The sequence below is a fragment of the Wallemia mellicola genome, assembly GCF_000263375.1.
Source record: "Wallemia mellicola CBS 633.66 unplaced genomic scaffold WALSEscaffold_25, whole genome shotgun sequence".
Classification (NCBI taxonomy): Eukaryota; Fungi; Basidiomycota; class Wallemiomycetes; order Wallemiales; family Wallemiaceae; genus Wallemia; species Wallemia mellicola.
In genome coordinates this window covers 42,854-65,759 of record NW_006531982.1, presented here as the reverse complement: position 1 = coordinate 65,759, position 22,906 = coordinate 42,854, and the positions used below count along the sequence as shown (strand labels likewise).

The 22,906-nt window shown below is 40.2% G+C and overlaps 13 protein-coding genes across 13 annotated transcripts; 8 read left to right on the top strand and 5 right to left on the bottom strand.

Moving 5' to 3' along the window:
• Positions 1 to 69: 69 nt before the first annotated feature.
• On the bottom strand, positions 70 to 2,360 carry HSP82 (HSP90-domain-containing protein). Its single transcript, XM_006960248.1, has 3 exons — positions 2,334 to 2,360; positions 1,212 to 2,283; positions 70 to 1,164 (listed from the first exon to the last, which is right to left on the bottom strand). Exons 2-3 carry the CDS (start codon positions 2,278 to 2,280, stop codon positions 134 to 136), a joined length of 2,100 nt encoding a protein of 699 aa, XP_006960310.1. The 5' UTR covers positions 2,281 to 2,283; positions 2,334 to 2,360; the 3' UTR covers positions 70 to 133.
• Positions 2,361 to 2,613: 253 nt separating this feature from the next.
• WALSEDRAFT_61373 (FAD/NAD(P)-binding domain-containing protein) lies at positions 2,614 to 4,427 on the top strand. Its single transcript, XM_006960247.1, has 7 exons — positions 2,614 to 2,725; positions 2,769 to 2,983; positions 3,030 to 3,262; positions 3,308 to 3,470; positions 3,515 to 3,697; positions 3,741 to 3,991; positions 4,041 to 4,427. Exons 2-7 carry the CDS (start codon positions 2,789 to 2,791, stop codon positions 4,360 to 4,362), a joined length of 1,347 nt encoding a protein of 448 aa, XP_006960309.1. The 5' UTR covers positions 2,614 to 2,725; positions 2,769 to 2,788; the 3' UTR covers positions 4,363 to 4,427.
• Positions 4,428 to 4,436: 9 nt separating this feature from the next.
• On the top strand, positions 4,437 to 5,877 carry WALSEDRAFT_70454 (hypothetical protein). The gene is made up of 3 exons (XM_006960246.1): positions 4,437 to 4,639; positions 4,689 to 5,413; positions 5,463 to 5,877. Exons 1-3 carry the CDS (start codon positions 4,444 to 4,446, stop codon positions 5,838 to 5,840), a joined length of 1,299 nt encoding a protein of 432 aa, XP_006960308.1. The 5' UTR covers positions 4,437 to 4,443; the 3' UTR covers positions 5,841 to 5,877.
• Positions 5,848 to 6,501, bottom strand: WALSEDRAFT_70453 (hypothetical protein; the record flags this gene model as incomplete). The annotated part of the gene is made up of 5 exons (XM_006960245.1): positions 5,848 to 6,011; positions 6,053 to 6,148; positions 6,194 to 6,299; positions 6,348 to 6,383; positions 6,430 to 6,501. 5 exons carry the CDS (start codon positions 6,499 to 6,501, stop codon positions 5,944 to 5,946), a joined length of 378 nt encoding a protein of 125 aa, XP_006960307.1. The 3' UTR covers positions 5,848 to 5,943.
• Positions 6,502 to 6,678: 177 nt separating this feature from the next.
• On the top strand, positions 6,679 to 7,690 carry WALSEDRAFT_48763 (Sec20-domain-containing protein). The gene is made up of 3 exons (XM_006960244.1): positions 6,679 to 6,867; positions 6,914 to 6,984; positions 7,029 to 7,690. The coding sequence occupies exons 1-3, from the start codon at positions 6,706 to 6,708 to the stop codon at positions 7,519 to 7,521; spliced, it is 726 nt and encodes a 241-aa protein (XP_006960306.1). The 5' UTR covers positions 6,679 to 6,705; the 3' UTR covers positions 7,522 to 7,690.
• Positions 7,691 to 7,710: 20 nt separating this feature from the next.
• Positions 7,711 to 9,588, top strand: Rvs167p (BAR-domain-containing protein). The gene is made up of 13 exons (XM_006960243.1): positions 7,711 to 7,742; positions 7,796 to 7,858; positions 7,908 to 7,945; positions 7,996 to 8,065; positions 8,113 to 8,170; positions 8,222 to 8,432; positions 8,480 to 8,569; positions 8,616 to 8,749; positions 8,798 to 8,814; positions 8,864 to 8,998; positions 9,050 to 9,321; positions 9,379 to 9,452; positions 9,505 to 9,588. The coding sequence occupies exons 1-13, from the start codon at positions 7,736 to 7,738 to the stop codon at positions 9,566 to 9,568; spliced, it is 1,233 nt and encodes a 410-aa protein (XP_006960305.1). The 5' UTR covers positions 7,711 to 7,735; the 3' UTR covers positions 9,569 to 9,588.
• Positions 9,589 to 9,953: 365 nt separating this feature from the next.
• Positions 9,954 to 13,029, top strand: WALSEDRAFT_61371 (kinase-like protein). The gene is made up of 7 exons (XM_006960242.1): positions 9,954 to 10,014; positions 10,060 to 10,181; positions 10,227 to 10,277; positions 10,329 to 10,396; positions 10,441 to 10,463; positions 10,516 to 11,204; positions 11,256 to 13,029. Exons 1-7 carry the CDS (start codon positions 9,998 to 10,000, stop codon positions 12,374 to 12,376), a joined length of 2,091 nt encoding a protein of 696 aa, XP_006960304.1. The 5' UTR covers positions 9,954 to 9,997; the 3' UTR covers positions 12,377 to 13,029.
• WALSEDRAFT_70451 (hypothetical protein) lies at positions 10,516 to 13,938 on the bottom strand (the record flags this gene model as incomplete). The annotated part of the gene is made up of 2 exons (XM_006960241.1): positions 10,516 to 13,036; positions 13,089 to 13,938. 2 exons carry the CDS (start codon positions 13,936 to 13,938, stop codon positions 12,576 to 12,578), a joined length of 1,311 nt encoding a protein of 436 aa, XP_006960303.1. The 3' UTR covers positions 10,516 to 12,575.
• A 56-nt stretch (positions 13,939 to 13,994) lies between these two features.
• WALSEDRAFT_61370 (SPRY-domain-containing protein) lies at positions 13,995 to 15,833 on the bottom strand. The gene is made up of 3 exons (XM_006960240.1): positions 15,370 to 15,833; positions 14,144 to 15,321; positions 13,995 to 14,099 (listed from the first exon to the last, which is right to left on the bottom strand). The coding sequence occupies exons 1-3, from the start codon at positions 15,749 to 15,751 to the stop codon at positions 14,064 to 14,066; spliced, it is 1,596 nt and encodes a 531-aa protein (XP_006960302.1). The 5' UTR covers positions 15,752 to 15,833; the 3' UTR covers positions 13,995 to 14,063.
• A 240-nt stretch (positions 15,834 to 16,073) lies between these two features.
• Positions 16,074 to 17,289, top strand: WALSEDRAFT_48755 (FYVE-domain-containing protein; the record flags this gene model as incomplete). Its single annotated transcript, XM_006960239.1, has 4 exons — positions 16,074 to 16,147; positions 16,200 to 16,540; positions 16,596 to 16,727; positions 16,767 to 17,289. Coding segments are annotated over exons 2-4 (852 nt in total), but the record flags the coding sequence as incomplete, so codon positions are not given.
• A 193-nt stretch (positions 17,290 to 17,482) lies between these two features.
• Positions 17,483 to 19,138, bottom strand: WALSEDRAFT_33897 (hypothetical protein). Its single transcript, XM_006960238.1, has 4 exons — positions 19,094 to 19,138; positions 18,973 to 19,047; positions 18,766 to 18,922; positions 17,483 to 18,721 (listed from the first exon to the last, which is right to left on the bottom strand). Exons 1-4 carry the CDS (start codon positions 19,115 to 19,117, stop codon positions 17,706 to 17,708), a joined length of 1,272 nt encoding a protein of 423 aa, XP_006960300.1. The 5' UTR covers positions 19,118 to 19,138; the 3' UTR covers positions 17,483 to 17,705.
• A 53-nt stretch (positions 19,139 to 19,191) lies between these two features.
• Positions 19,192 to 20,111, top strand: WALSEDRAFT_58622 (hypothetical protein). Its single transcript, XM_006960237.1, has 2 exons — positions 19,192 to 19,312; positions 19,355 to 20,111. The coding sequence occupies exon 2, from the start codon at positions 19,687 to 19,689 to the stop codon at positions 20,059 to 20,061; it is 375 nt and encodes a 124-aa protein (XP_006960299.1). The 5' UTR covers positions 19,192 to 19,312; positions 19,355 to 19,686; the 3' UTR covers positions 20,062 to 20,111.
• An 86-nt stretch (positions 20,112 to 20,197) lies between these two features.
• WALSEDRAFT_61368 (glycoside hydrolase family 3 protein) lies at positions 20,198 to 22,815 on the top strand. The gene is made up of 3 exons (XM_006960236.1): positions 20,198 to 20,587; positions 20,636 to 22,189; positions 22,237 to 22,815. The coding sequence occupies exons 1-3, from the start codon at positions 20,270 to 20,272 to the stop codon at positions 22,771 to 22,773; spliced, it is 2,409 nt and encodes an 802-aa protein (XP_006960298.1). The 5' UTR covers positions 20,198 to 20,269; the 3' UTR covers positions 22,774 to 22,815.
• The last annotated feature ends 91 nt before the right edge of the window (positions 22,816 to 22,906 follow it).

The following is a 22,906-nucleotide window of genomic DNA, read 5'->3' as shown; positions in this document are numbered from 1 at the left end:
TAAAAATACATATTTTGCGTCACTCCCACAACAAAAAACTACTTAAAATCACAAACAATAAGCTATTTAAAAAGTCATTTTATGAGAAATACACCTAAAACGAAGTAAAGAAAAGTTATATGCGAGCATTAATTTAGTCAATTTCTTCCATTGCACCAGCACCTTCACCTTCGAGTGGAGGAACGTCATCCTTGTTCTCAGTAGCAGCTGGAACAGCTTCAGTTTCGTCAATTGAAAGACCAAGTGAAACCATTCTGTTAATACGCTTAGCGAATGAGGTTGGGTCATCAAGGGTGAAACCAGAGGTAAGTAAAGCGGTTTCGAACAAGAGGAAGGTGAGGTCACGGACAGTCTTGTCAGCTGAGTCTTCTTGAACCTTACGCTTGAGTTCTTGAATGATTGAGTTTTGTGGGTTAATTTCAAGAGTCTTCTTTGAAGCCATGTATGCTGACATTGAAGCATCACGTAAAGCTTGTGCCTTCATGATTCTCTCGAAGTTAGCTGACCAACCGAAGTTTGAGGTAACGAGAACCATTGGTGAGTCTTGGATTCTGTTTGAGACAACAACCTTTTCGACCTTGTCACCAAGAGCTTCCTTAACTGACTTACAGAGGTCTTCGTAGTCCTTGGCTTCTTGCTCACGCTTAGCCTTCTCCTCTTCAGTTTCTTCAAGTTCAAGGCCTTCCTTAGAAACACAGACCATCTTACGGCCCTCGAATTCCTTGAGTTGAGTGACAGCGTATTCGTCAATTGGGTCAACCATGAGAAGAACTTCGAAGCCCTTCTTCTTGAGAACTTCCAAGAATGGTGAGTCCTTAACTGATGAGAGTGATTCACCAGTGAGGTAGTAGATGTTCTTTTGGACTTCTGGCATACGGGTAATGTAGTCCTTCAAGCTGGTTTGCTCTTCACCTGACTTGGTTGAGTGGAATCTGAGGAATTCAGCGAGCTTAGCACGGTTTTGAGCATCTTCGTGGATACCGAGCTTGATGTTCTTGCCGAAGGCTTCGTAGAACTTGGCGAAGTTCTCCTTGTCCTCAGCAATTTCTGAGAAGGCTTCAAGACACTTCTTGACAATGTTCTTACGGATGACCTTGAGGATCTTGTTTTGTTGAAGAGTCTCACGGGAGATGTTTAATGGGAGATCTTCAGAGTCAACGATACCTGGATGTACGTTAGTAATGATACCGAGAAAAAATATTAGCACCCACCCTTGATGAAGTTAAGGTATTCTGGGATAAGATCTTCACAATCGTCCATAATGAAGACACGACGAACGTAGAGCTTGATGTTGTTACGCTTCTTCTTGGTTTCGAAGAGGTCGAATGGAGCACGCTTTGGAACGTAAAGGAGGGCCTTGAATTCAAGTTGACCTTCAACGGAGAAGTGCTTGACGCTGCAGTGGTCTTCCCAGTCGTTGGTGAGAGACTTGTAGAATGAGGCGTAGTCCTCGTTGGAGATGTCTTGTGGGTTGCGGGTCCAGATTGGCTTGGTCTTGTTAAGCTCTTCCTCTTCCTTGACGGTTTCCTTGACTGTCTTAGTCTTCTTTTCCTTCTTAGCGTCTTCATCTTCGACTTCCTCGATCTTTGGCTTGTCGTCTTCGGTCTTTGCTTCAGCTGACTCGTCTTCGACCTCCTTTTCAACTTCCTTTTCGACGAGAAGTTGGATTGGGTATGAGATGAACTCTGAGTGCTTCTTAACAACTTCCTTGATACGCTTCTCCTCGAGGTATTCGAGTTGGTCTTCCTTCAAGTACAAACGCATTTCAGTACCACGGCCGAGTGGTGGGTTGGTGGTGTCTTGAGTGATGGTGAAAGTACCACCAGCAGATGACTCCCAAATGTATTGCTCATCATCGTTGTGCTTGGTGATGACTTCAACCTTTTCAGCGACAAGGTAAGCTGAGTAGAAACCAACACCGAATTGACCAATCATAGAAACGTCAGCACCAGCTGAGAGAGCTTCCATGAAAGCCTTAGTACCTGACTTTGCGATGGTACCCAAGTTGTTAACCAAATCAGCCTTTGTCATACCAACACCAGAATCACGGATGATCAAGCACTTTTGGTCCTTGATTGGAGTGAGTCTGATGAACATGTCCTTTTGTGAGTCGAGGACTGAAGGGTCAGTAAGGGATGAGTAACGGATCTTGTCGAGTGCATCTGAAGAGTTGGAGATCAATTCACGAAGGAAAATTTCCTTGTTTGAGTAGAAAGTGTTGATAATCAAATCAAGAAGCTGTGAGATTTCAGCTTGGAATTGGTGAGTAGTTTGTGACATTTTCTATAATAAATATTAGATGATGGATGTCAGAGATCAACGAAGAAATTTACTTAAACTGCTCGTAAAGTCGTAGAAGTCTGTAGAACATTTGGTCAGCATCTGGGGATAAGAAAGTGGACTGATAAAATAGTATATCTCTATTAAATCAGCCTTATTTCACTCACAATAGACGACGTTGACGGTTCCTCTGAAGAGAGCAGCGAAGACTTTTGGTGAGTTGGAGAAGCTTCTCGAAGGAGTTAATATAATGTATATATCTACTATTTAATATGAATTATTAAAATATACATCTAATTTATTATTTTCTCTTCATTTCCTTCCATGAACTCTGCCAGCGATAGTCGTACAGTTGTGATTTCAGGTGCGGGTTTAGTGGGCTGTATAGCAGCAATTGGCTTCGCTAACAAAGGCTGGAATGTCCTTGTATACGAGAGCAGAGATGGTTTGTTAATCTTCGGTTATCAGCTTATCTAACAACAGAGAAGATCCTAGATCACCTTCACAGATGGAGAAACTATCTAGACGCTCTATCAACCTTGCGATATCTTCCAGAGCACTTACAACTATCAAAGCCATAGACGGTGAGAATGGTAATCTCTATCACAATCTCGTGACGAATGCAACGATACCGATGAAAGGACGCATGATACATATTACAGACGGTAGCTTAGATAGCCAGTTATACAGCAATAAAGGAGAAGTGGGTTATGTGTTCAATTCATGCGTCATATCTCATATCTCACTAGTGTATTTACGCAATTGATAGACAGAAACTAAACAATGCACTCATAAGTGAAGCTGAAAGCATTCCAAACGTATCTTTTAAGTTTAAGTCTAAAATACGTGCTGTCAACTTCGACGAACGCGAGTTATCTTACGAAACCACAGAAGGTTTGCAGTCTGATAACAGATGGGATTTCATGATCGGCGCAGATGGTGCGCACTCAGTAGTACGCAATCAATTAATGAGAGTTATAAGGTGTGGACACATTTGAGTAAGATTGTTCATTCTGACCTTCTCAAGAATGAATTATGCCCAAGAGTACATCCCACATGCTTACTTAGAACTCTCTATACCACCTGGACCAATCGATCCAGAGACTGGCGAACCCAGCTTCTTATTAGATCCAAATCATTTACACATTTGGCCTCGTCAGTCGTTCATGCTTATTGCACTCCCAAATCAGGTTTGTTTGTTTGCATTTTATATTCCTCGCTGACATCTTTCAAGGATCACTCATTCACTTGCACCTTGTTTGCTCCGTTTGAGAAATTCACCGAGCTGGCTGATAATAAGGACAATTTCATCCAATTCTTCCGTCAGGATTTCCCAGACGCACTCAAACTTATGGGTGAGGAGAGCGCAGCGGAGGACTACATCAATAATCCAAAAGGATCTCTTGTCACAATCAAGGTTGGTGTCCAAACTACTACGCAACTCCTTTAACATCCAATAGTGCTCACCTTATCACTACAAAGATCGTGCAGTTGTACTAGGCGATGCAGCACACTCGATGGTTCCATTCTATGGACAAGGCATGAATGCTGGTTTTGAGGACGTCAGAGTATTGTTATCCTTGATGGATAGTGAGGGTGTTAGTAGCAGCAAGAAAGTAAAACATGAATCACTTTTGAATTCATTGAATAGATATAGTGAAGAAAGAGAGCGTGATCTGAAGAGTATAGTAAATCTCGCAATGGGCAACTAGTAAGTGGTCTCTGGTATGTGTCTACTCACAACTCATCCTCAAATACAGTGTGGAGATGAGATCTAAAGTGATAAACCCTATTTATTTACTTAGAAAACAGATAGATGGGGTGCTCAATAAAGTTTTCCGACCACCTTCCGTGCCATCAGCTAACATTTTAGCTCGTACTACATTCCCAACGGCTGCTAATAGCGGCTGGATGAGTCTATACGAGCTGGTCACATTCCGCCCAGATATATCGTATGCTGACGCAGAGGAAATAACAAAGAAGAGGGACAAGAAGCTGAAGAATTACACGATTTTAACAGCATTTACTGTCGCTACGATCTCAACCATAAAAATTTACAAATTACTGAGGGACCCTCGCTGACGATTTCGTTCCTGCTTAAAGTTCATTGTTCTCTAAAATAAATGTGACAAAGATGAATATTAACTTTTTATATAAACAAACATGAGTAGTTTTGAACGTAAACGCCCTGCAGCACTACATTTACAGCCAACAAACTCTAGCGGACCACCAACTGGGTACCTCCAACCAACGCCCGGATTGCAATCTGCGACTATAGAACACAACAAGGAGTTAGAACATTTGCACTCCACTGCGTTAAAATACTGGGAGAAATACGATACCTCTGATTGTGTAGTTGGTAGGTAATGCTAACAGCACCAAATTCTATTCTAAGTATACACCCATAGTCTTACCATTTGATGACAAAAGCACATCTGTGAAGAGATCTCGCTCATTCACCAATCTCCTTGATGTTCACACTCCATTTAGCGCTAGACGACGCTCATCGGAGGTATCGATGGCAGCTACAGCTGGTATAGGTACTAAATTCAACTATGACATCTCAAGCCCAGATTTTTTAGATGATTATACTATGTTTTGGCCTCCAGTGTCTCACGATAGCCAAACACCCCGAGCAAGTTTCGCAAGCATGAGTACTGTGAAACCCAGCAGGACTCCATCAGTTGTAAGCGAAGCTGGCAGTGGCAGTTTACTAAGACCAACTCATAATATTGAAGAGGATCCTTCGCCATCACAATCGCGTCTGTTGGTCTTATATCTCCATAAGGACTTTCTCGTAACACAGTCTAATATGTTTAAAACGATTTGTGAGAAGTTGGACATCATGGATTGTTTTAATAATCAAGCAGATACTAGAAGTATTCAAGTAAAAACTGAAACTGTTGTCGCGGATACTCGTAAGACATTGCACGAACTTCAAAAAGAAAATAATGCTAGATCAACAACCGTTCCGCGTATATTACCTTCTAGTGGTGCTATATACCTTCCTCTCCCAGATCCATATGCTTTCCTGTACCTCGTTCAAGCGCTCTATTGTGGCCACGGTCCTTTCTTAGAGAGCCACCTTGACTGGCACGCTGTAAAGTGGGAGGGTCTAGTACAAAATAGTGAGGTGAGATTTAACTCATTAGATTCGTCATTGTAACTAAAAGTAAGCATAGTATTTGGGTATTGACCCATGGGTAAAGCGCGTATTGGGTAGATGGTGGAACAAACGCGTCAACAGACGACCAAGCAATCCAGCAACACCATTAACGCCTGGTAGTGGTACCTGTACACCATCAGATCTCAACAATACATTCAGGAAGACTGTATCAACGACGCATGCCCGCTCTATGAGGCATAATAATGCAGTACACACGCATTCAAATCTCAAGCAAAGCCTTCACGAGTTTGACCTCAATATGAATGATAATGGTGTCCACGCGCAGGCGCAAATGGACAGTGTTGATCCGAAGCACAACCAAAGTGACTACGAGCAACCCCCAAGTCCGAAATCTGAAGTGGCTATTAATAAGCGTCTTAAGCAGACCATGTAAAAGCATCATTTCATTATGGAAGATTATTCATTTCGTTTCGTTACAAAACTTAACGGTTCGTACAGTCTTACAATCGTAAAGTAATGATAGACGGTCAGCTGAATCACTTTAGACCCTGTTTACTGAGCTTCCTCTGCTTCTTTGAGCCGCCCTCGATTGGTTGTGCCGAAACTGTCTTAGTTAGACAAATCGCTAGTGTGGATTATACGCACGTAATTCAATGCGGTCGTCGACCTTTACGAGTGGGATGTAGTTACCGTCTGGCGCAGAGTTCGTCACGAGCGGTGGTCCTTCGACTTGGAGACATTCTGGGATGGTTAGGAGGGATATAATAGAGAGTATAAGTATCCTACCTGGGTTATAGAGCTTGCCTTCTTTGTCCTTCAAGCAACTCTTCACCCAATCGCTGGCGACGCCATGAATGATGAGGTCGATATACTCTCTCTTCTTTTTCTCATTCTGCATAGTGTATTAGTGGTGCTGTACACGTATATAAACTGTGCTCACTATCCTGGATACACAAGGGAGTTGCCATTGACGCTTCTGTATATAGTTTTGAGCGTGTGAACAAAGGGGCTAATCTACTAACCCAGCTATTGAATCCACAAACGTCTGGATCGTGGTAGGTTGTACATAATAAGAGGTAGTGTAGCTTTGTCATTCTTTATTACTTGGTTGTTCGCTCAATAGGATGAATGTCTGAGATCTGTCATGTGTTGTTATACTCGTCATACGCGTCTTAGGGTAATATTTTAATAGTTTTAATGAATTGATAACCCATATTGGTAGTTTTTGAGAATATATTTCTAATAATTTATTATAAATACTCTTGATTTCAGACGTCATCACGCTAGTATCTAGAATTATGGAGAATGCTATCAATCAATTAAATATAAAGTTAGATGATATTGATCATGTAGATATACCTAATCTCTTGTCACTCGACTCAGCTACGACAGTCAAAGTGCACAACGATAGCGTAGCGAATATAAGGAATAAGTTCAATACGATACAACAATCGGTGGATGTGAGTCAGCACCGTATACATGAAGCATTATCTAATAGTGCAAAAGGAAGTCATATACGATACTGATGATACACCTCTTGAAGTTGAATCTAAGAAATTACAAGAGCGTTTACAGCTGTAAGTGCTATAACAACACTCAAACTTTCATCTAACGATATCAGATTGAGAATAAAGTTTAGATCAGCCGCATTATCGTCAAAACGTAAGATAGATTCAGCAGACAACACAGAACTTTTCGAGAGAGCGAGAAAACCAAATAATGAGGCGGACAATAGTTCGATAGATGCTAGTACAGATCAAGTGACGGATGCACTCATAAAAACCACCCAAATGATGAAAGCGAACCTTGACCAGTCAATAGTGAACCACCAAACGTGGCAGGAGAGTAGTGACTTGATTACAACAACACTTGATCAGTATTTTAATTTCACAGACTTACTCAATAACTCTAAAGTGCTCTTAAAGCAGCTCGAGAGGGGAAATATGCTCGATAAGTTAGCAATATTCGCTAGTATACTTTTCTTCTCATTCTGCGTCTTATTCGTACTAAAAAGGCGCGTATATGATAAAGGCGCTACTGTGCTATCTATACTATTCAAGCCACTTAAAAAGGGTAGTAGCAAAGTCATAGAGAATAGTCATAGTGAGTTGTAGAATTAAAGCCATAGTTTTTATATAGTTATATACCATCTTTTATGTCTGATACTTAACATAGTATGCCAAGTCTGATGCGAATACCGATTTAGGAGTGTACCGTAGATTGTAATATAAAATACTAGAGATATAACCTTTACCTTGAGTTGGCATATATATTTTAACAAACATACTCAAGCTGTGCACCTTACACCGTAACTATCAACTAATCAAGATGAAAGGTGAGGATCATAAATGTATGATGAAAAGAGAAATAGCTAACAAAGTCTGAAAGGAATGATAAAGAGTATTAGACGAGCTCCACACCAAATGAGCTCTAAAATCGGTCGTGCTCAGAGTGGGTATACTAGGAGATCGACAGAGATAGTAATTCATACGATGACCAGCCACAAGTGACGCAGAATTCGATGAATTTGAGCGTAGAGTTAGTTTTATTACTGAGAAACTCGTCATTAGCTCATAATATCTACACAGATGCAAATCATCGAAATGGGTGCAGACAGATTAGTTAAAGATTCTCGTTTATTCCGCGATTCTGTACAAGGTGGGTAATAGCGTATGAAGTTTACTATTCATTAATATATCAACCAGGTTTGCTTAGATCAGGTGCCGATTTCGGTAAGGCTTTCGAAACTATTTTCCAGCCAATGTGGGTTAAAATTATAGTGGCTATTTAGCCAGCTAATAAACCATACAACAGCGGTTCACAAGATGTCGATCTCGACAAAAAGAACCCTAGATCTGAGTTGACACTGAACAACATCACTCTATATCAGGTTTTGATGGCCGAGCTGAAAGATACACTTGCACCTGAATTAGACTTGATCGAGGGTAGAGTTATGACCCCAGCTAAAGAATTCAAAGAACTCCTCCAGCGTTGTCGCAAAACAATCGTAAAGCGCAATCATAAGGTAGGCTATTACTCAAAATGTGTCGGCCATGTTAACGCTCCCAATAGCTACTTGATTTCGATCGCTTCAACAACTCGCTTTCTAAACTCCGTGAAAAGAAAGATAAGAGTATGAGTGACGAGAAGAACCTTTTCAAGGTGGGTATATTAGTCTACTTGATAGACACATACTCATAGTTAACAGCTTGAAAATGAGTTCGAAAATGCTCAAGCCGAGTATGAGCATTACAACAACTTGCTCAAGACAGAGCTCCCACAGTTGTTCTTCATGGCACAGAAGTTCATGACACCACTCTTCCATTCATTCTACTACATGCAGTGAGTATACTCTATCGTTCATATGATGCACAACTAACGACAAACAAGACTCAATATTTACTATCGTAGGGAAAACTATAACCTGCTTATTACCTCTAATTAAAAATCCCACAGTAATCTTAGACAAGGTTCAGAACTTCGCTAGCGACAAATACGATCTTAGCTCTGGTGACGCTGAATCTGCTTACCTCGCGAACGATCAAGGTGCTACTTTGCAAGTCGAAGATCTCACGAAGCGACTCACGGCTCGTAAGTTAAGCTCTTACATTTTATTTTATGTTTTGCTTATTTTAATTTAAGTTTCCACTGGTAAATTCGGTGCCCAGATAAGGAGAAATAAATCGAAGACATCAGAGCAATCGGCTGAGGGAAGCGCAAGTGGTGCAGATGTAAAGTCACCTGCAGGTCCATCAGGCTTGGGTAGATCCTCATCGGTTTTTAGCTCTGCGCCTCCGGCATATGAAGCATCAACAAGTGCATCTGCGGCCTCAAAAAGACCACCACCGCCACCACCGATGAAACCAAAACCAAAAGGTACTACAGTTACAGCTTTATATGATTTTGAACCACAGGTAGGTTTATGATTTAACTTGTGATGTAATCGGTGCTAATGGAGTTAAAACACACAGGCACCAGGAGATCTTGGATTTAGAGTTGGAGATCAAATTGAGGTTGTACAACGTACAGATTCAGCCAATGATTGGTGAGTGAAATTTTCAACAACCATCTGCCATAACTTACGTGTAACTTTCTAGGTGGACCGGCCGACTGAATGGCAGTGAGGGTGTATTCCCAGGTAATTACGTGCAAGAGAATTAAAGGATAAGATAAAATGTATGAAAATGTGCTTTCTATTTTGATATGATTAGTAATCGAATGAAATTACAGTAAAAACTGGGGAATGTTTCAGATATGATTGATTGATGTTGAAGTAAAGTTTGAAAGTGAAAATGCAATTATCTAAACGGAACTTCATTCATTTATTATACATTGACATTACTTAAGTCATAAACATTTGAATTTTATCTCTCGATTTGTCAAATAGATAAGAGGCCGGATTAGCCAATCAGAATTGAATACCGAAAATGAGTAGGTAGTCGATATACCTTGTGGAACGATTTTATAATATTGTTGTATTATAGCGCCTAAATTATAATCTATACACCAGAAGAGCTCAAGTGAGGATCTCGACACTTGGTTCATTACCATCATTATAGAAATCTTAGTATTAAAATCTAGAAAACAAAGATGAATAATCCGAGCACGTATGTCCATATAAACAGCATAGAAGCTAGTATTAACTAAATCAGTTCAATCTCAATGAATTTGCCAAGCAGGTCGAGCGCTATCCCACAGCAAGTACAGTCATACAATAACCAATCAGTATCCGGGAGTTACGAATCATGTGACTCAGAGTCAGTGAACTCTGAAGGTTAGCCTATCCCCTGATTTATCATTCTGTCTCACAGTCCTATAGAAGAGGAAGATCTCGAGGATTACTGTAAAGGTGGCTATCATCATACGATGAGTGAGTTTACTCGATAGCTGTATTAGCCACTCTAAATGTACACCTCCGCAGTTGGTGACACTTTCGCTGATGGTAGATACACCATCGTCCGTAAACTTGGATGGGGACACTTTTCCTTGGTAAGACAGACTTATTCGCTATATTATTCACTAACATTTAGTAGGTTTGGTTAGCTAAAGACCATAAGTGAGTTTATTTCACTAATTTCTCGCATAGCCAATCTAATCACACAAATTAGAACAAACAAACACGTTGCTCTCAAAATTGTTAAATCCGCTCCACACTACACAGAGACTGCACTCGATGAGATAAAATTATTACAACGCCTCGTCAGCTCTGAACCTCGTCATGCAGGTCGGAGGCATTCCGTTCTCTTACTGGATCACTTCCGTCATAAAGGTCCAAATGGTAGTCACGTATGTATGGTTTTTGAAGTTTTAGGTGAGAACTTGTTGGGTTTGATTAAGCGTTATCAACATAGAGGTGTCCCTATACCAATCGTCAAACAAGTCGCAAAGCAGGTTTTACTCAGTTTAGATTACATGCACAATAAATGCGGTATCATACACACCGATATAAAACCTGAAAATGTTTTAATTTGCATTGATGACGTTGAAGCAGTCGTTAGAGCTGAATTAGAGAACACCCCTCAAGCTGTACCAACGAAATTGGTCGGTGTACCACCTTCACAAGGTAGAGGTGGTGCTCAAACTCCTAGAAGGGAAGGTATCTTCATTACAGGTTCACAACCACTTCCTTCTCCATCAAGTTCTCTAGTTGGTAGTCCAATGATGGATAAATGGAGTTTTGGTATGTCGAAAATATCAGGTGTACCTGGTATTGGACAATCACCTAGTAGCTTTAAATCAACCCAAGTTAACAATGGTTTTGCATCTGCTACTGATACCATTGGCCAAGATCTCAAAGGTGTGAAATTAGAGAATAAAGCATCTTCACCACTTGCTAAACCATTCAAAGATGATAATTACTTTGGCGAGAAGACAACTGCCAAAGCACCAAAACCACAAGGACCTTCTTTGTTATCTCAACAAGCTCCAAGTTCACAACCAAGTACAAGTGCAAATACTGCAAATAATAGTACATCTAATATCCCCACAACCTCACAAACTACACTAACAAATCAAAATCCACAACCTGGAGAACCAACGAAAATAGCATCAGATTCACCATTTTCTACATCACTACCACAAGATCCAAGACCTTCACATGCACCACCACACTTACAACAACAACAACATAGTCCGACATCAGAAGATATACCAACCGCACCATATGATCCTGAAAGTTTAGAAAGATTAGCATGTAAAATTGCTGATTTAGGTAATGCTTGTTGGATTGATCATCATTTCACGAATGATATACAAACTAGACAATATAGGTGCCCAGAAGTAATTTTAGGTGGACAATGGGGTCCTTCGGCCGATTTATGGTCAACAGCTTGTATGATATTTGAGTTAATCACTGGTGATTACTTATTTGATCCTCAAGCTGGTTCAAAGTATGGTAAAGATGACGATCATATGGCGCAAATTATGGAATTATTGGGAAATATTCCAAAAGAATTTATTAACGGTAAATATTCCCTCGATTTATTCAACAGGAGAGGTGAATTAAGACGTATACATAAATTACGATATTGGCCATTGGATAGGGTTTTAAGAGAGAAGTATTTAATGTCTAAAGAAGAAGCTGAAACCTTGACGTCATTCTTACTACCAATGTTAGAAATCAACCCTGAATTGAGAGTACAACCGAAAGATTTACTTGAACATGAATGGATACATGGTATAATTACAGATGGAGAAATTGAAAGGATACATTATGAACATGCGCTTAATAATAAATCACTGGATGAATCTGATGCGCTTAAATCCATCGATGAAGCTGTTATACTTGGTGGTCTAACCTTAGAACAAAGACAAGCACAACAGAAACATCAAAAAGAATTACAACAACATCTTAACGGTAGTACCAATACATCGTCGACACTTAATAATATTCCTTTTACCAATAGTTCAAATTCACCTGCAGCTACTCCGCAAATTGCTCATGTATATGCACATGGATCAGTGGAGTAGAGATTTTTCTTGCTTTCATATCTTTCAAAATTCAATTAGTCATCCAATCATTTGAATTATCAACAATTTCCAGAAATTTAATTACATTTACTTAACATTAATTACATTATGGTATGACTGTTTTTACTTCTTCATTATTGTAAACAATTTTACTATTATTATTAATCTAACGGTTATTATTGAAAGTTCATTAATTTCTTTATCCTAAACTCATACGTGAAATACCATCTACACCTTCCCCACGTGATTTTATTGCTTCTTCTGATGTATACGAAGAACCAGTTTCTAATGCTGACTCATTGTCATTAGTGTTTAAACCAATAACGTTATCATTTCCCCATTTTGCACCTGAACTTGCTGCTAATCCTAATGCTGTGGTACCATATCCCATACCACTACCTTTACCTGGTGTACTTGCTGCAGCGACTACTGAACTTAATTGTGGACTTGATGAACGTGAATTTTGTTGATGAGAACTATTTGATCTTTTTGTTTTAAAGTTTGTGCATGTTGTATTATTATTATTATTATTATTATTATTAGATCCACCGTTTGAAGTATTTATCGTTGATGGACTAACTGAAATCGCAAGACTTGGTGAAACTGCTCGTCTTTTCATACTATTATATGCATATGGTTCATATCTATCTGTTTCAGTTACTACGATGATTTTCATTAGAATTAATCTATTTAATGTAAAGATTAAACTCACATTTCCTTTTTGGTGCTTTACCTGTATGTCCTGGTGTTGTTGCAGATGGTGAACTTGTTGAAACATCCATATCAAATATATTACCCTGACTAAGACGTGAAACATTCGTTGAAGGTGAAGCAGAAGCAGATGCTTTAGCGGGATGTAATGGTTCACGAAATTCTGTCCAAGTGTTAGTTGGTGGTTTAGTTGGTGGTGGACGCATTGCTTTTTGAACAGCCTCAGTGTTGTTAGAATGATCAGATGTAGTCATTTCCATATCTTCACTCATTCCTATTGGATTACTTGTAGCTACGGATGTATTATCATCTTCTGATTCACTTGACATCTTACCGAATAAGTAATCATCTTCGTCTTCATCAACATATGATTCTGGGAAACGACCTGCACTCGCTCTAGATTTCGCTTTAGGTGTTCTCGGTAATAATGGTGATGCTGGTGCGCTATGTAATAACCTTTGTACATTAGCTTCAGATATTACTTCATACTGTTGTGGAATTGTTTCTTGAATAAGTTGATCTTGTACTCTATTGAAATTCTTAGACTTTGGTAGTAAGTTTGAACGTCTATTAACTGGACGACTTGTGACTTTACCGTTATGATATCCACCAGACTGTGGGAATTGCGGTTGAAGCTGATTTGTATCCTCCATTAAAACATCGACAGAAGGTGGTGTAGATGGCGTAGAACTCTGTCTTCGTAAGAATCCACTTGGGGGTGACTGTGCTGCTGTACTAGAACGCCGTTGCTGCTGCTGTTGGCTTATCGCAGGTATAGGTATAGTAGAGGGCAAGCCAAACACGGAGGATGTTGACGCTATATTTCTCTCTCCGTTTCGTTGCCCTCTCATTCTCTTATCATTTGATAGTTTACTATCAAGAACATTATTAACGTTATTAATACAACAATGAAATTTATGAGTCTTAGTAGTATAACAAAAATAATGCAATTAATCTAATACGTCTCGTTTCGTTATCAAGTATCTCCAATCATCCTCACTAATTCGTCCGACTAATCGTGTTAGTGAATTAATTTGTGGGATATCTACTACTCACTGGGATGTCAGTCAAACTAACACCATCAGGATACCGTTGTGGATCTATCGGTGCATAATGTGGTGGTGGTGCATCACCATTCGACTCAGCCGTTTCTGGGATTTCACTAGGTACCTCTTCTTCTACAGCTTCATCTTGGCTATTGTCTTGCTCGTTAAGAGCCTGTGTTGAGCGTCTCCTTTCTAATTCTGTAAGACTAATATCCAATTGATTAGGAGTTGGCGGATTGTTTATAATTCCGTCATCCTCTGGCCTGGTTGAAATTCTATTTGTGGTAGAAGTTCCAACACCCGGATCGATATCATCTTTACCCTCTGATTCAGCTTTCAGACGCTCATTTAGTCTTCTCTCAAGTCTTCTCCTCTCGTCAAAAGTGAGTGGACGTCTTTCGTCGTTTTCGCTATCTTCAGTATCTTTGTTAGCAGCAGATTCAAGCAATAGTGATCCGCTATTGTGTCCATAAGCAGGTGGTGGTGCCAATGTGCCAGACATAGGTGCCAGTCCCCATTTCTTGACGTTAGCCTCAATGAAAACAAAGCCTGCTTGACCGAAATTAACATGAACAACCGCTGCACCGGTACTACCAATAGTTGGGAATAAATCTAATGGGTTGACGCCTTCAGCGTTTGAATTACCGAATGCATGGAATGCACCATCATATGGAGCAGGGTCTAACCTTTTACCATTCCTTGTAAAGAAAACAGTTCCAGTACGTGGTTTGTAGCCAATGCCTAGTACATCACCTTCAAGAAGCGGCGAACCGATCGTGTGACTAGTGAATGGATAGTTGTAGGCAGCTTGTCCCTCTGTGTCATATGAAACTGAATACTTGCAATCACCAGGAAGTCTAAAGCTAGGATAAGGCTTTGTAGCTAATCCAAATGAGACTTTAGTACTTGGAGTAATTTCGAATAACTTGGCTTCAAAGTAATAGGTGTCATTAGAGCGAGGAATTGGAAGGTTTGTTTGTACAGAACATGCACCACCTTCAGAAGGAGAGAGTCCCTCACCGTCAGCCAAGAATGTGAGTTCTGTACGTGCTTGTACGAGTATCGGAGGTAAACTCTCATAATCAGGCTCAAAAGACCAGGCAGAAACGCCCTTTTCTTGAATAGTGAGATACTGAGATAGAGTTATAGCAGTAGCTAGACTAGCTGGTGGATGAGCTTCTTGATAATCTAATGAAAAGATAAGAAAAAGGGGTGTGCATAGCATATAAAACCCACCTCTAGCCCTTTGAATACCCATCATCTCAGGCTGCTGAAGGGAATTGTAATAACGTTCTATAGCAGCCTGCTGACCGCCAGATTCTTCGGTCGCCCATCCTGCGAGACCGTTATCAAAGTCCATATCAGTGAGATCAATAGGAGCAAGATTGAGGTGATCATCATTAAATGGCAAGAATAGCTGGTTGTTGCTGTTTGTAAGACGTGTGAGACGTCTATATCTCCCGCCGTTGGATAACGAGATTGAACGCTTCTTAAGACGTAAGACGAGCAAAGCTAAGCTAAATAGTAAGAACAAGAAGGTGAGAGTTGAGAATAGCAGTATTAGTGGTAGAACTATCACCAGACTGCTGCCTGTACTGTGGCTGTAGATGGATGCCATGATGGTTAGAGATAAAGAAGTATATGTAACAGATATGCGTATATGTTGTGTATCTTATGTGTAAAATACTGTCTATCTCCTGGTAGGTGGATACATGTATATATTGTACCCTGAGATAACGGCAAATGCAGTCATACTGGAATGTGGAGTGCTAATTTAAATTAATAAAGATATAGGAATATGAGAGCGTAATAAAAGTATATTTTCTTTGTACATTTAATTTATTTTGATTTTAATTTATTGTTGGCCAATCCGCCTTGAGCTATAGCTGTCACTCATTTCTCAACTTCAAAATCACACCCTCACAAATGTCACAAAGGTCAATCTCTCCATCAAATTCAGTCAAGGGTTTCGTCGTTGATCACCAAGCTGTACAGCGTGTTGTCAACGAGAAGCGTGAGTTGTTTGCTCCTCAACTGACCATAGAACACTGACAAATACTCTCTAGGCTCACAATCGCAACCTCCAGTGACAACTACTAGGTCTTCAAACCTATCCCCTTTGGTTTCCCGCTCAAATTCACCTCCTGCCTCACGTACCGCAGTTAAGAACAAGAATGGCTTGAAACTAGACAGACTGCCACAGTATGAAATGTCGAATAGTAATCAGAGTACACCGAATCTCAACAATACAGACGATGAGCCCTGGCTTTCCTTCATTCCGTCCTCCACCAAACAGAGCAAGAAAGCCGCATCAAAGTCTACACCTATAGCATCAACTTCTAGTTTAGATTTGGCCGTCGAATCTAAGCCTGATTTACCTGCTTTATTACCAAAATCCCTATGGAAGGTTAGCCCACCGATTTTACCCGACCGTCGCTTAACTAATGACCAATCATATTTAGCCTGATTCAGATTCCGCCGAGTGCGACATAGTAACTTGCTCAACTAGCTTTAACTTATTAGAGCGTCGCCATCATTGTAGAAAGTGCGGCGGTGTCTTCTGTCAACCTCATTCTTCACATTCCGCAAGTTTGGTAGATACAACTTCTTGCGATTATATCCTTCCACGGAAGAATGATACTTCTAGAAATGTCGTAGCACGCGTCTGTGACGATTGCTATCAAGATTTGACGAGCTGGTCTGGTTATGCAAAGAGTATGTCATCACAATCATTGGCTATCAACGAGCAAACACAACCAAGAACGCCCCAATTGTGTATCAGTCCAACATCGTCATCAAGTATATCCTCACCTTCTTCCTCCCTTTCAAAACAACAGAACATCAATCATCAATACGTTAAAATGATGACACAACAACAACAATCTAATAGCTACTTTGTACCACCAATTTCAACAAACCTCTACAAATCTTCTACAAGCTTAAATGAAATTACTCCACCTGCATCAAACCAACAACCAAATTCTGGTCCACTTCATTCTTACGTTTTGGCATCAACCTCCGCTAGACAAGCATTAGGTAAATTACCAGCATTTACACCACCAGTTACACCTTCACATTCAACATACACTTCAAGTTTGAATATACCAATAAATAAATCAAGAAGGCAAGAGAATGTCATCATTGATGGTGATATTAAAGTTAAAGAGCAACCTGCTTATAGTATGGGTCAGAGTTTAGCTAAATCTTTGACATGGGCATGGTCAACATTTTAATATTTACGACTATTACGACTTATATAATCTCTTACAATATCTCATTCTTATAGTCTCTCTCAACTTCTTTGTCATTTTTAGTTAATTTATTGTCATTCTTCTTTTCTATAGATAGATTTAATTTATGTATATTGAAATTTTAACAAAAAAGTGAAAAGTGTAAAGTGAAAATAAAGTGAAAATTTTTGAGATAAAATGAGACAGATAGCAACACCCCAAAACAATAACTATTAGTCAAAATGACAAAAAAAGGGAAGATAGATATGAGAGAAACTCGCAAATTGTATTGATTTTTCTAATCGTCCATTTTGATTAAGTAGTAAGTTCATTTTTATACGTCTATTGAGGTATTTGATCAGCTTGCTGTGGAGCGTTTGAAGGAATTGCGTATGCGGCGTATGGAGAAGGAGCACCTTGAGCATTTGGTGGTGGTGGTGGTTGTTGACCTAATTGAGCTGCGGCAGCTGCTTGTTGTGCAGCAAAGTATTGACTCCATTGGTTTGGATCAATGCCTGGCATTGCAACACCTGCTGCTGCTGGGTTAGCCTGTGGTGGATAACCGAATTGAGCGCCGTATGGTTGAACTTGTGGCAAGTTGTACAAAGGCAATTGACCGTATGCGCCATTGAATTGACTTGGATCAACTGGTCCACCCGCAGCTGCAGCGGCAGCGGCAGCAGCTGCTGCTTGTGCGTTCTGTTGTTGCATAACATTATTAGCGTTAGCTGTTCTATCTCTACCCCAAGAACACTTTATTGGTCTGCCTTGAATCAAGGTACCTTGAAGTTGAACGATTGCCATTGATGCATTTTCATGTGAGTCTAACTTTACAAATGCGAAACCTCTGTCAGCTTGCATACGTACTTCAATAATGTAACCGAAAGCTTGGAAGATTGGAACCAAGTCAGCTTGTGTAGTGTAAGGAGTAAGATTTCCAATATATACAGTGGTGTTGTAAGCAGGAGTTTGTTGGAAGACAGCTTCGTAAGACAATGGACCATTGAATGCGTTCATAGTTGGCATCAAATCGTTCAATCTGTGTGAACCAGTTTGAGTCTTTTGGTTTGCCCAGTTTACTCTGATTGCGCGTGAACCTAACCACTCGCCGTTCATAGTTGAAATAGCTTGTTCAGCGTCGGTTTTTTCTCTAAATGATAAGAAACCGTATCCACGTGATTTACCGGTGTTCATATCCCACATGACTCTTGCATCTGAGATAGATTTGAAACCAGAGAACGCTTTTGAGAGGATTTCATCATTGACCTCTGGAGAGAGATCACCAACGAAGACATGGAAATGGTTTGTAGTATCTTCCTGCTTGTTGTTGCCTTGATAAGCCCAGTTTACTCTAATTTCTAAGGGAATTTAGCGTCGTTGGTAGATAAAAGAATATACGAACCGGTATCAAAGATTTTTCTACCGTTCAAAGTTTGCAAAGCGGTCTCAGCAGCTCTCATATCAGTGTACTCAACGAAACCGTAATTTAAACCACCGTGACTGAAGTTTCTATCTGGGATTATTTTTACGGATTGTACGTGACCAGCGACAGCGAAAATCTTTCAAAGGGGTGAGATGGAAAATAAATAAAGAGTAAATAATAACGTACCTCTGTCAACATGTACTCAGTTACACGTGGACTTAAGTTTCCGACGTATAAGTGTGCTCTACGGTGTTCAAATATCTAAAAGCGAGTGTGAGATAGTTATGAATAATAAATAACGACTTACAGGGTTATCTGAAGGCTGTGACATTAATAAAATAAAAAATGAAAATAAAGAGAAAGCGTGAGGGAGTGAAGAGTGTTCTTAGTGATTAAATGGAGTATAAAGAAAAATTAATAGAAATAAAAGGGGAAAATTATAAGAAGCAGTTGCGCTTCTACTTGCTCGGTTTTATCAATAAATTCCAATTTAACCAGTTCATCTCCGGCTTCAGCGAGTTTGAGAGTGGGTGCTTCGTCTCGAGTAGGATATTCTAACTATTCATAGAGAGCTTGCACAATAAACTGCTACTATCAATACTACACTCATCCTCTATCAACAAATACACAATCAAACAGATAAACAAGCCATTCCTCACCTTGGAAACTAACTCAATTAGGTCATTATCTGAGAATGAAAGGAATAGACTCAAGTCAATAAACATTGACCAGCCTGATGATACCGAAGACTCTGTAGATGCTCTACAACCACTGCCCTTCGATATAAACCTATGCTCAGAGACCAGGCAACTTCCATCTTACGACAACCTACACAAAAGACTCAAACTGGCCGTCGTCGATAACGATCTCACTAACTACGACAGCAGATGTTTGGAGTTTATGTCCACATCTTTGAACATCTATCTTAAGAATATCCTTCAAAACACGCTTGATAAGTCAAACAAGGTCAGCCTAGATAAGCTTCGATTGGCGAGGAACAACTGTTTGGAAAAACATTTGGTTATGAACGCAAATAAAAACATCGAGCAAGAAGAAGAAGAAGACGAGATCATCATTGACAACCAACTCTTCTCGGATACTCTCGGTTCACCTCCACCAGCACCACCACAACATCACCCACCTCCGAAGAATGCTCTCAAGAGGCCTCTTCATGACAGTTTAAATTATCCAAATAAAAGATCGCGCAAGCCTAAAGCCGTGATCGTTAGTTCAGACGAGGATGATGACGTTGATCCAGAATTTAGTGTTCAGTGATCAATTTTTACCATGCACCTGTATCATTAGTTTAGCAAATAAAATATACCCCACCCAATTATAAAATCACATGCATTTTTCTCATGATCAACCTATTTAAACATTCCAAACATTGGCATAGATTCATACCAGACTAAGAAATATCATTATAGTTCAAGCGCTTGTCTCTTCTCAATACATATAAACTACTAACGACTCCTTTTAGGTAATGTATTTTAATTTAAAAGTGGTTGCATTGGCAGCCACACTCTTGGGTTACACCTCTGCACAATCTGCTCCAGCAACGAATCCTAACGCACCAACTAATGATAATGACGCACCTGCCGATATCGGTGAAGAGCCTCCAACCGTTGAACCTGTTCCATTCAATGGTGACAGTGAACATTTACCTACTCACCCTGATTTCTTCCCAACTCCTGAAACACCAGGTACAGGTGCATGGGCAGAAGCAACTGGTAAAGCTCGTGATTTAGTCTATTCTTTATCAGTTGAAGAGAGAGTAAATATCACTACAGGTGTTGGATGGGTGAGATTTTTCCTCTTTGTTATTCTGAAACATACTTACGGATTATAGGGTAATGGCCCATGTGTTGGTAATATCGCTCCTATTAGAGATGTTTTCCCAGGCTTGTGTCTTCAAGATGGTCCACTTGGTGTTCGTCAAGTTGAGCAAGCTTCTGCATTCCCAGCTGGTATCAACGTCGCCGCTTCGTTTGATAAGGACTTGGCATATCAAAGAGGTTTAGCTATGGGAACTGAGTTCAAGGAGAAAGGTGCTCATGTCGCTTTGTCACCTTCAATTGATTTCGGTAGAAACCCAACCGGTGGTAGAAACTGGGAAGGATTCGGCGCAGACCCATACCTCCAAGGTGAACTTGGATCATCAACTATTTACGGTCTTCAAGACGCTGGTGTTCAAGCAACGGCTAAGCACTACTTTGTCAACAACCAAGAACACTACCGTTACACCTCGTCATCAAACGTCGATGATAGAGCAATTAGAGAGATCTACCTCCATCCATACGTCAAAGCAGTCCAAGCCAATGTTGCATCTGTTATGTGTTCATACAACAAAATTTTGCAATCTTGGGCTTGCGAGAATAGCTACCTTCTTAATGGTGTTTTGAAACACGAGCTCGCTTTCCAAGGTTACGTACAATCTGATTGGCAAGCTCAGTACTCTGGTACACCTTCAGCTCTCGCTGGTTTGGATATGAGTATGCCAGGTGATTCTACTTTCTACTCCGGTTGGAGCTACTTCGGTGCAAACCTCACAGAGGCAGTCGCTAACGGTACCGTTCCAGAGGAGAGAGTAAACGATATGGCTACTAGAATCGTCGCTGCTTGGTATCTCCTCGGTCAAGATGAAGAGAACTACCCAGAAGTTAACTTTAACTTCTTTGACGAGAATGATCCAACCAGAGGTCCAGTTAGGGATGTTAAACATGACCATGCATCACTTATCAAGGAGTTGGGTTCAGCTTCTACCGTCTTGCTCAAGAATGATAACAACGCTTTACCATTAGACGGTAGCAATTTAAGCGCTGGTATTGCCGTAGTTGGTAGTGATGCAGGTCCAGCTTCAAAAGGACCAAATGGATGCGCAGATAGAGCTTGTGTTGATGGTACAGTTGCTGTTGGTTGGGGTAGCGGTGCAAACGAGTTCCCATACCTCGTTGATCCACTATCAGCATTAGAAGAAAGAGGTGCACTCGATGGTTTCAGTGTTGACAACTGGCTCAACAACTGGGACATTAACAACGATGGCTTCAACAGCGTCGTTCAAGGAAAGGAAGCTGCCATTGTCTTTGTTAACAGTGACAGTGGTGAGCAATACCTTACCGTACAAGGAAATGAAGGTGATAGAAACAACCTCACTGCATGGAACAATGGTGATGAAGTTGTCAAGGCCACTGCAGCTCACAATGAGAACACAATCGTTGTCATTCACGCACCTGGACAACTGGATGTCGAGGAATGGGTTGAACATCCTAATGTTACTGCTATTCTCTGGGCTGGTTTCCCTGGTCAAGAGAGTGGAAATGCTATCACTGATGTTTTGTTCGGTTACTACAACCCATCAGCTAAGCTTCCATTCACTATCGCTAAACAAAGAGAGGATTATGGAGTGAGTTTAGATGTGTTTACGCGGATTTTTAGTTAATATTACCTCAGACTGAAGTTGTTTACCATGACTCCTCTGATGTTCCACAATTGAACTACACTGAGTCAATTTTCGTTGACTACAGACATTTCCAACAAGATAACATCGAACCAAGATATCCATTCGGATTTGGATTGAGTTATACCACATTTGATTTAGATAACCTCCAAATTGAAGAAGTAGGCGAGACTGAACATGAGGAATACGATCCAGATATGTTTGGTGCATCTGTACAAGAATCATTGCACAAACCTGCCTACAAGGTTTCTATTGACGTAACAAACACTGGTGAAATTTACGGTGCTGAAGTCGTACAACTCTATCTTCAATTCCCAAGACACAGTGGTGAACCACCACTCGTTTTGAGAGATTTCGCAAAGGTTCCACTCGCACCAGGTGAAACCAAGACTGCTGAATTCGAACTCAGCATTTATGACTTGAGTATTTGGGATACAGAGAAGCGTCAATGGGTTAAGCCAGACCACGGTTTAATTAGCGTTGTCTTTGGTACATCCAGTGAAGATGAACGCATTGTACAATCACTTTAAATTATTGAAACTTAATTTATCCTTAATGAATCTTTAATGAATGTTTTAAGAATGTTTTTTAGTGAAAAATACATCGGACGAGTCAGAAAACTCAAGCGAGTATAAATGAAAGGTGTTAGTATTGAATACAAAA